The sequence below is a fragment of the Heliconius melpomene genome, chromosome 1 (assembly GCF_056956725.1).
Source record: "Heliconius melpomene rosina isolate 202511_hmr_F chromosome 1, ASM5695672v1, whole genome shotgun sequence".
Lineage (NCBI taxonomy): Eukaryota > Metazoa > Arthropoda > Insecta > Lepidoptera > Nymphalidae > Heliconius > Heliconius melpomene.
The window spans coordinates 7,302,129-7,313,319 of NC_140389.1; the positions used below are offsets into that span (position 1 = coordinate 7,302,129).

At 34.0% G+C, this 11,191-nt stretch overlaps 1 protein-coding gene across 1 annotated transcript; it reads right to left on the bottom strand.

Annotated features, from left to right (window-relative positions):
* Nucleotides 1-2,952: 2,952 nt before the first annotated feature.
* LOC146541146 (uncharacterized) lies at nt 2,953-4,895 on the bottom strand. The gene is made up of 2 exons (XM_085194861.1): nt 4,847-4,895; nt 2,953-3,470 (listed from the first exon to the last, which is right to left on the bottom strand). Exons 1-2 carry the CDS (start codon nt 4,893-4,895, stop codon nt 2,953-2,955), a joined length of 567 nt encoding a protein of 188 aa, XP_085050987.1.
* Between the last annotated feature and the right edge of the window lie 6,296 nt (nt 4,896-11,191).

Here is an 11,191-nt window from a genome sequence, read left to right on the forward strand (position 1 = left end):
TAAATCCTTATATCTTTAATTATCTCTTATCACTATTGTATGTTCCATTGATAAATAATATTTTAATTTGACTTTGGCTAGCCAGATTACGGGAAAGTATATTTATGTTATAAACATAAATATCTTATCATCTTAATTCATAATCATTTTTGGTGGTATAAGCACCTCCGGTACCTGAAACATTATTAGATTACACCAAATTCCTAAACTTCAAAAGCAAAAGAAGCTACAAACAGAACGTTATTTACCTACCGCCGTTTCGCGATACTAATTAAATATTGAAACTCACAGCCTAGTTTATAGTTCCGAAAATGCTATTAAGTTGACACCTTGTCAAAGCGAGCCTCGAGACGGGAGCTAACGAGCAAACTTTTTAACTCAGAAGTTATGAATAAATTACTTTACTCGCGACGACCGGGCCCTTAATGAACATAAGCTATATAGACAAACATTCGGCAAATGGAACCTAGTGTAGCTTGCTTCGAGATAACGTGAAGGGATGGTGTTTGGCACAATATAAGTGAAGGGTTTATTTGAACGTGAGGGTTGCGACTTCGATTGTAATTCTGAAGAATATATTATATTTGTTTATTTCTATTATTAATATACATATGTTTCAATCGAACCTGGTATGGGGTCGGTTAAAACCAATATCTTTCTTATTTATGTTATCATATTTTGCTTCACGCTATATTCCATACATAGCAGGATAAGCAGAGGGCGATTTCTCTCATTACCAGAGTGAGTAAATGAAAATATAAAATATTTTATTGCCTCGAGTTTCAATCGAACCCACAACCGTCACGACGCTACTGTCGCACGCTTGTGTCCCCGTAAAATGTTTTAACTGTACCCATTCTTCATTATCATGCACCCATTCAATTTAACCCAATAATTTTCATAATTCTCGCGCATTCTGTTCACAGCAGAAACGCGTCGTAAATTTTTAATAACAAAATGAATCTAACAAACTTCGCTAGGCTTATCGCTTTAAACTTTTCGAGCATCGCCCAAACTTTAACACCTAATTTATCAGGAGGCACCTGCAATGGACTTCGGCCCAAGTTTCCGATCGCAACGCGCCAATCGGTGGGAACTTTATGAAGAGTAACACTTCGCCTTAAACTTGGCTTAGCTGGAGTGCTGGTAATTAAAGTAGTATATTATTACGGCACTGATTAGTGTTTTAATTTGATATTAATAATAAACTAATATAACAAAAATATTTAATTTATCAAAGAAAAACTACATTTCTAGTTGTCCATAAAAGAAAATTCAACAATAGTAAAGAGATTGTAAGTAGAGAGAGAGAAGTTCTACTTAAAGAATTGGGCAAAATATTTTTTCTCTATCAACCTTGAAACCAATATAAAAACAATAAAATTTTAACTACTATACATAATACGTGACAATACAAAATTTCCCCATACATATTTTTATAAGCTTTAGTATACAATACGAGAAAGATTTACGATGATGCTGTAGTCTATACAACCTACAAACCCATCTCAGCCGTCCCCTAGACACCTTAACTCTGCAATATGATATATATGTGATATACTGCTTGCCCAGTTAACTTAGACCTCAGGAAATGAAAATCTTCATACCAGCCATTTATGTTAAGAGATCCAAATGTACTGGTCGAGATGTAGTGTGTAATACAATAATAATAAATCAAGGGGACAACTGCCGAAAGTGAGGAATGATCTATGTTTCGTTCCTCCAGGAGACGTAATATGAAAATTTCTTTTTTTTTGTATATTTTTATTTCTACAAGAATTTCGATGTAGCTTAATAAGAACAAGCAGCTATAACGGCTTAGTCGTCATGGCGATTGGGCGGTTTCCACGAGATGCGGGTTCGAGTAGCCTACGTAGCTTTTTAATATATTTTCTAAAAAATATAAAGATACTGAAATCTCTTCCGAAGATATAGCTTTAAATAAAACAGCGTAGCTAGAACGAATAGAAACAAGAAAATTGTATACATTGAAAACAGTCAGCAGAAAAATAGCTGAGCTATTAGAAGGCATACTTGCATATTTATTCTGCAAAGCACTCAAAGCATAAACATCATACTACCTTGTACAAACTTACCTTACTTTTAAACACGTGAGGTTTCAACGTGTAAACTTTTATCTTACGTTTTATAAAATAGCTTTATGTATATTTTAAAACGGAGCTTTCATCTCTTTATTGTTGGATGGTGGTTTTAGGCAATTACAATGTAAATATTATTCTGCTGAACAGAATATCTTAACATTAGGTTCCCAGGTTCCAGTATTAATAAAAAAATCCTAATTATTGATTTGTTTTTGTTTAATTCATGCATCGCATTTAGCAAAGTAGATAGAGGAAATCTATGGTTAGGACAATCCTTCGATTGATAGTGTCGAACTGCTAAATTAATCTATCTCGCATTATATTTATAGGAATTTATTAGTTAACTGGAATTTTGCTTCGACTGTCTTTTAAGTTTGGTGGTTGATGACCTATATAGAATACTTAAAAGTGCTTATAAAAATTAAAATGAAATCAGCGTCACGCTGTATCCCGCACACAGCATGATAGACAGAAGGAAAATAGGGTTAGGACACTCCGTTTGTCACTTTCCACCGAATTTCGAGGCAGTTTACCAGACCGAGGATATAAAAATATCAATTTGAATAATGCCTGAGTGTAAGGAACTAGTGAGTTCGATTTCCACTCCGAAAAATGAACTATTTTCATTTCCTCGCTATGGTAACAAGACAAAACATGATGTTAAATTCCGCCACTCAACACGCAATGTCTTGAAAATTGGATGGTGCTTGGGAAACGGATTGTGTCACCAATCAATGCCCTTCTTGCTATATGCGAGATACAATATGAAACAAAATAAAATACTACAGAAAAACTTACAAATATAAATAAATATAATAGCAACACTTGTCTATAAATATTAAAGGAACGTTTATTTCAATATTAAATTCGACCGTCGATAGCCAGTTGACTTAGACATGGATCCTTGTAGAGGTAAAGATGGCGGGTCCTCCATGGCATCTAGACCGTCAGTTCTCAACATTTTTCCCGTTTCTGTCTGTGTATCTGTATTATTACCTGCATCTGCTCCTCCTGTAGTTAGATGACCAGGAGGTGCTGTACCAGTACTGTTCACACTATCAGTTGATCCTGTGATCGTCTCATTTGTAGATATTGTAGTAGTAATTTCTGTAGTTGTTTCTCCATGTAATATATTATCTGTTTTGTCTTCTTCATTTAAATTGTGATAGTCTTTGGGTTCTGCTCGTGCAGTAAAAATGCATGTCGCAACACATTCATATTCGCTATCAAACATGTTCATATTAGGGAGACATCCTCGCCATACGCCTACTTCACACCTGGAGCCTGGTTTCCAATAGTACAACACTCTGACTGGCTCCCCACCACAGTCTTCCCAACGAAAATTGGCAAAGCATGCATCTGGTGGCACTAAAAGAAGAATAAATGATTATGAAACAAGTATTTTTTTAAAGTTAATCCATATCTATTACTTATTTTCATAATGTTTCCAATTTTTTTATTTTATTTTGTGAGTGGAGTAGAAACATTTCTTTCTTTATATTGTACATGGAAGGTAGAGTGAGAAATGAGTAAAAATTATTGTCAAAAACATTTTTTTATTGAATCATTTTTTATCCTATTTTACCAGAAAACAAATTGAATTTAATATAAAACCGTAAGCTTACAGTTAACAACAATCGTTGACTTTGTTGCTAACACTGAAACGTTATGAGCACATTAAAACCAGGTCCAGTGTAGGGCAGTTGAAATTTATTTTGCTCTTTACGATGCCTACATTGTCGTTCTAAGCTCTCGTTAAAAGCTTGAAAAGCTTGCGAGAATCATAAGCTACTGTGTGTAGATGTGAAGGGAAAGCCGGAGAGTTTTATATTAACATGTGCTTATTACATCGTTTTTTTTTAATTAAAAGTTCCTATTGTCAATGTTGTCTTGGTTTTTAATTAATGGTGTCGTGGTGTTTAATTACGAGTCAAGTTATTTATGTTAAAAAGTAAATACAGCGATAGGTTCCGCCAGCTCAAAACAGAAATAAATAATAGACTTTTTCCATGTTATACAAGTAGGTATTCATTTTAGATATTTAACTTATATGCCACTATTTTTTATCCCATTAAATTAGACGGTTTTTTTTATTATGATATTTTTTTACCATTAAAATTTTATTATTATAATATGTTATTTCTTTATAATATAGTTACTTCATTTGATTTAAAAAACTTATATTACAATTTCAAATAATTTAGATTTTAAATTAAATCACCAAAAAGCTTATTAACAATATAATTAGAAAATTAATTAAACAAATTAATATACCTAATTTGTTTAATTGAATGCTTAAAAGTAATTAATTTCAATCAAAATGATTTTGTGAAGAAAGAGAAAGGCTAAATTAATAAAATACTTGTGTTCGACTCGCGGCTTTGCCTGGTTGATTATATACTTCTCAAGTATTACTCTGAAATAATATGCATGGAATATATGTATGTACCTACATTTAAAACTTTCCTTTTAAAGAACTCTGTAGATAAGTAAAAATGGTAGAATTCGCGATGGAATTCAATATTTTAGTATCGAGCATATAGCCGAAGGTAGAGGGAACCTAGTGCTAACACCCTCCATTCTCCATTCTCTATTTCCCGCCTAATTTTCGAGCTAAACAAACACTTAACACTAGCCTCTACCTACCCTTTTTTTATATGAGGGTTACAGCGTGAACCTATACTCCTTGCATTATTTACGCAAAACCATGTTGAAATTAATATTTTACCTGAATATATACATACCTGCGTATATTTTAATATAAATCGAAACAAAAATCAACGCCCGTAACATGACCTCGGGCATAACTGCTATAGTGAAAAGAAAATTTTATTTTTCCCACTTAATTATAAAATCGTTGTAAATTTAATCGCACGTAAATTAATTAAGATAGTATATAATAGGCTATTATCTTTGAGACGTAAATTGCAGTGCTTAAGTTTCTTTTAAAGTTGAGTAGGTTATAAAAATGTGTTATATTTCTTTTACCTTAATTTTTTTTTATTTAACAGTACAGATTACTCCATTGAAGCTCAATTCTGATATATTGGACTGAACGCAATAAGTGTGGGTTCGATTTACAATTTTCGTGCTGTTCTTAAGCTATTTGAGGCCAGTCGTGGTGCAGGTAAACAATCGTGCGAGTGTAAACGTAACAGTTTGTGGGTTCGATTTCCACTAGAGGAAATAGTAGACTAGCTCTCGTATCGAGGCATTAAGTTCTGCCAATCAATGGATATTGCCTCCACAATTGGGTGGAAAGTGGGAAACGCAGTGTTTTACTACTAGGTTGCGAATTCTCAGTCATAGGAATAAATTATTTTCTTTATTCCGTCCGTGGCGATGAGTTTCGCAACTTAACACGTGTTGTAAAAGAACAAATTGGCAAAACACAATTCCTCGTAAAATTGGGTGGTGCAGGCGAACTAAATGTCTTAACACTGGATTCTACGGGATATTGCGTGAAAGTAGAAAAAACAAACTACCGTAATAGGTAGAATTAGCATTACGCAACAACTCAGGGATGGATGGGCTATAAAGTTTTCCATCTGGGACGCATAGCAGCCGCGCCTATAAAATGTTTGCGGTCATCTTGATCTTGACATGCCACATCCTCTAAAAATACTTTTAATAGCACTGATAGAAGTTTTTATAACTTTTTCTTCCATTTTAGCATATTTTTAGTGGATTCGTTGAGCTTAGTTTTACTGTGAATTTTAACAGTTGTGGGTTCAATTCCCACTTTAGGGAAATATTATTTTATTCTTAATTATATATTTTTTTGCTTTTTTAACTTTTATTAAAAAGAGAAAGCACGGCGTTCACTTCCGCCATAATATTATTTTTTTATTATTTACAACTTTTTAAAATAATTTACGAATATTAAAATATCGTCTTAAATAGGTTAATAAGAATATTATTTATTTATCTACAATGCAACTACTTTAAAAGGTAAGAAAAGCAATTCTAAACATAAAAAGGCAGTTCACACCATTTACACAAACTCTCCTTCTCTATTATACATCCAACTTTCGAAACACTGCCTATTGAATGGCGCCGGGTTTACCAGAGCGAGTCAAAAGAAAATAATTTAAACATAATAATTCCACCTTTTGGGTATCAAACCCAAAACAATCGCGATTTAGTCAGAAACAACAAGAAAAATGCCTTAACAACAAACACATACTGAAATAACTATTAAAATTCCAATTACACACAGTTGTACCGACCGTGTCATCTCCGGACGCGGCACGTAATGTAATATTCTAATCGAACGATTCAATGTGATTAAAAATCAATTATCTCCCGCAGCACCCCTACAGTGAGTTATATTGGAATGACATTGGTTCGAGGAGCGGAATTAAACGCTTTATACTCTCTTATGCATACTGTTATTGTGTGTTTTTCTGTTGTTTTCTTTGTAGCTTCATCTTGTAGCTAGCTAGTGTTAAGACACTTAGCTTTCCACTTGTCGTCAAATTTTAGAGACATTTAGTGTTGAGTGGCGGAACTCAACGGAGAAATAAAGATATTTGATATATCACTTCCTCGATAATAGATGCATACATTGAATTTAATGATAAGGCTCCGGTTAACTTTATTTTATTTTAGTGATGTCCTTACTCCAAATGTAAATTGAACCCAAAACCATTGCATATAATTTTTTTGTCATACGATTACGATACGATTTTAAATATATTTTTTGCTTCTCACTGTATACTGCACATAGCAGGATATGCAGAGGGAACCTAGTGTTACGACACTTCGTTACCATCAAGACACTTCCCAATTAAAAAATCATGTGCATATTTTCAATGTGTACAAAATTTCAATTTTCAACGCTAAATTTGTACTGGGAACCTAAATGAAAAGACGAAGTGAATGACATAATATAACAGGAGATAGGTCCATTAGAATTGAATGTAACAATTATAATATAAAATCGTATCAAAGATTCAATTATCAAATAATAAAGCCGCGACGTCTTTTCCCCACGGAAAGGGGAGAAACGCCATAATTTTATAAGACAAGGAAGCTAAATGAAGGATTTTAAAATTTTGCTAGTGAATTACTATAATATTTTATGTTTCTCTAATAAGAATATAGTAATATCAGTTATATAGGTTCGATTTACACAAGGGGTAATGATTTTTTTTAGCTTCACGCTCCATACTGCACATAGAGTACAGTAGGGTAGGCAGATGGATCTTGGGAGCCTAGTGTTAAGACATTCAGTTTTCATTAAAACACTTCCACTCCCCAATTTCCGCCGAATTTGGGGGGCAAGTGGCGGAGCCTGACAAACTGCCTCGCCTTTATAAAATCGCAGGGGCACTCCGGGAAGATAGAAATGTCAAAAACCAAACGAGACTAGCTTCTCTAAGCTGAGAAAATTTATAATAAGAAAAATCCCAGACCAAAAATATAAATCTTGACAAAGTGCGTGTAGCTCTTAAACTACTAATCCGATTTTCATAAAACATAGCTAAGAACCATGAGGAATGAACAAGGCTTTTGATCAAAGAAATTCAAACCACAGACAGCCGCGCAAATAGACAGACAGACACGTCAAACTCATAAACCCTCTTTTTACGTCGGTGATTTTAAAAGAAAATACAATTGTATTACAATTTGTATCTAACTTGTATATATCCATTAGTATCTACACCAGCGGGAGTGAGTTCCGCAAATTATAATGCTAACTAACAACTTGATTCCGAATAGCGTTCCGCTTATTAGTTGGCCGACAAAGTTTTCATTGTTCGGCCCGTTCGAGTTAGCCTGTATTGCTAAATTTTAGCACCTAGCTGTAGGTATTAAAGTTCCTGTGATATAATTAATGGGTTCGATTCCTGATTGCCTATTTATGAATGCTGTTTGCAGTTGGTTGAGGGTGTGCAGTTCGAATCTCTTGCCGGAAGGATTAGGTTTGTTTATAAGCACGACTCCCGAGTTCTGTTTTCCGGAAAATAGAGAATGGAGTGTCTTCACACTACTATAGGTTATGTCCGTAGATAATAAATCAGGACATAAATTGTTTATAGCGTTACCACTTTCACCAAATAGTAGCTTCTGTTTTTATATGAATATGCTAGTCGAAGCCCACAAATATGGCTCTTAGTCATATTAATTTCTTATAAAATTTTAACAGCACTGCTACACAGCCAACTAACTAAACTGCGGTACTGTAGTGTGTTTATTTTAATCCACGTTTACATATACCTCCTATATATTATATATGTAAATTTAATCAAAATATGTTCATTTGTCGCGCCATTGAAGTACAAAAAAGTAAATAAGCGTCTGCAATTCAAACATTCGCCCCTTAAAAATAAGTTACTTTAATAAAACCAAATGGCACCACCCATTGAGCTTTTGTCAACAATTTCAATACACGAACTCATAAACGACGGTAATGACAAAGAAATAATAAAAGGGTAATTTTATTACGCACTGTAAATTTTGAGGCGGCCCTTGAATTAAATGTATGGGTTTCGATTTAAATTATTACGTACAATTTTGAATTGACAATTGGAATGTCTGGTTGTAAATGTAGATGGACTTCTCCTGATACGTTCCAGGCCAGGCCAGGCCTTTTTAATGTTATTATTATCTATTATTATTTATATACACATTAAATACTTATTAAAAGAAAATGTAATTTTTATCTTTACATTATAAATATAATGTAAATACAGAATATACGTTTATTAAATGAGTGAAACAATTTTACATTTTTAAATATAAATTATTATAAAAAAAGATACATTTAAAAATATAAAAAACCACTCTTCCGAGGGCGGGACAAGGGTCCAAACCATCGGTGGCTAGGGCTCCAGAGAGAGGAACCGCCGCACAATACGTGCCGTCTCAAGTAACACTGCCTTCTGTATCCGGTTCTTGATCCAACAGCTAAGCGATAGCCTCTTAAGGTGTTGGTCGAGGCTTTTCGCTATTAAACCGTTAACCGAAACCACTATCGGCACAATGATAGTCGCATTGACATCCCACATGGCGGTAATCTCATGGGCTAGGTCCAAATATTTAGATTGTTTCTCTTTTTCGGCCTTCACGAGATTGTCATCATGTGGGATAGTAACGTCAACAATCACTGCGCGGCGCACCACTCGCTCTACTAGTACTATATCAGGTCTATTGGCAACAATATACCTGTCAGTAATAATAGACCGATCCAAGTAGAGCAAAGCACAGCTATTTTCAAGAACAGACATGGGATTGTACCTGTAGTAAGGCACCTCCAATTCTAGAAGGCCATATTGAAGAGCAAGTTGCTGGTGTATTATCTTGGCTACTTGATTGTGTCTATGCAAATACTCACCATTAGCAAGATGAGAACAACCAGAGACAATATGTCTGAGGGACTCCCCAGGTCGATGATTACTATTATTCCTAATAATGTAAATTATTATTAGGATTAATAGTAACAATATTTCTCTATAATACAATATCTGTATGGATTATAACCAGAAGTGGGCATATACAATACTATTCAGACCAGCGAAGCTCAAACGATCGAATCGCGATTGACTTGCTATCAATGGTGCAACCACAGCGGACATGATGCGTTATATCTATTGAAGCAATATGAGAAGCTTATCCTGCTGTATCCCGCACACAGCGGGGTAGGCAGAGGAAACCTAGTGTTAACACACTCCGTTCTTTATTTTTCACCGAATTCTGGAGGCATTGCGTGTTGAGTGGCGGAACTCAACGCCGCGCTTTGTCACGTTACCAGAGCAAAGAAATGAAAATGTTAAATATTTTATTTCCTTGAATGGGAATTGAACCCATAACCTGTCGCATTTACAATCTAATGCTTGTGGCATAAATATTTTCCAACAGTAAAGGATTCATATCTTTTTGCCTATACTGTAGCTAAATGGATTATTAAATAGCAATTAAAGTGCAGCTAAATAAGGAATATATTTATAGTTCTAAATATTTTAGTAATTATAATTGATGTTAAGACACTCTGTTGACTTGAACCCTCTGCTCATTTTTTGAGGTCCGTGTCTCAAAAAGAAAAAGAAATCTTTATAGGATCACTTTGGTTGTGGGTCTCTTTGTCTGGCAAGACTATACACATATTAAATATTTATTTAATACATACATAAACGGAGCAAAAAAATTTAAAAAAAATATTTTTTATATCATACAAAACAAGTAAATTTCAATTGATTTCTTTAATTTGACACATCCGTTCATCACCAAGCAAAATCAATGTTATTATTTAAACAAAAATTTGACTGATTCGTAGGAAATACTCGTACCATCGAGATTAAAATTTCTCAGTACAATGTTTCATAAGCGCACGCCATCTGTGCCTTGACAAGGGTCCCGGCCCGCTGACCGGGGACGGGTTCCGTATTGAAATAAATGTTGCTTAAATATTTATAAACAAGTGTCGCTTATTATATTTTATATTTATAAGTGTGAAAGAATCAAATTCCTAAAGACTTATTATATTAACTTTATTGCTTTTCCAAGTCAATGTTTTTATATAACGAGTGTGTTTGCTCTGAGATGTTACACGTTCTGTTTAGACTAAGAAGAACATCTAAAATAGATACTGACGCCGACTAGTTCTTTCTATACGAGTGTATTAAAACACAGTTAAAACAAACGCTACTTTATTTTTTATCTCATAGCAAAATACGCAATATGCGTGAATATAACTGTATTTACAAAAAAACATAGTCCAGTAAGGATTATCCTCGAAGTCGTTATCCCTTGTCATTCAAAATATATAACAAAGTGACATTGGAATGCCTAAATAAATAACGAAACGAAATAACTTAAAATACAAATGAATTCAAATTCCTACATATTTCCACATACATATGTGTGTTTTTTATAGGTTCACGCTTATCCCGCATATAGCTGGTTAGGCAGAGGGAACCTAGTGTTATTGAGACACTAAGACACTTCCGTTCCCCATTTTCCACGCAATTCTGGAGGCATTGTATGTAGAGTCGCAGAATTCAATGCCACGCTTTGCCTCTTTTTTAAAGCGAAAATTTGAAAATAATATTTTCTCTTTCCTCGATTAGGAATCGAACTCACAACCT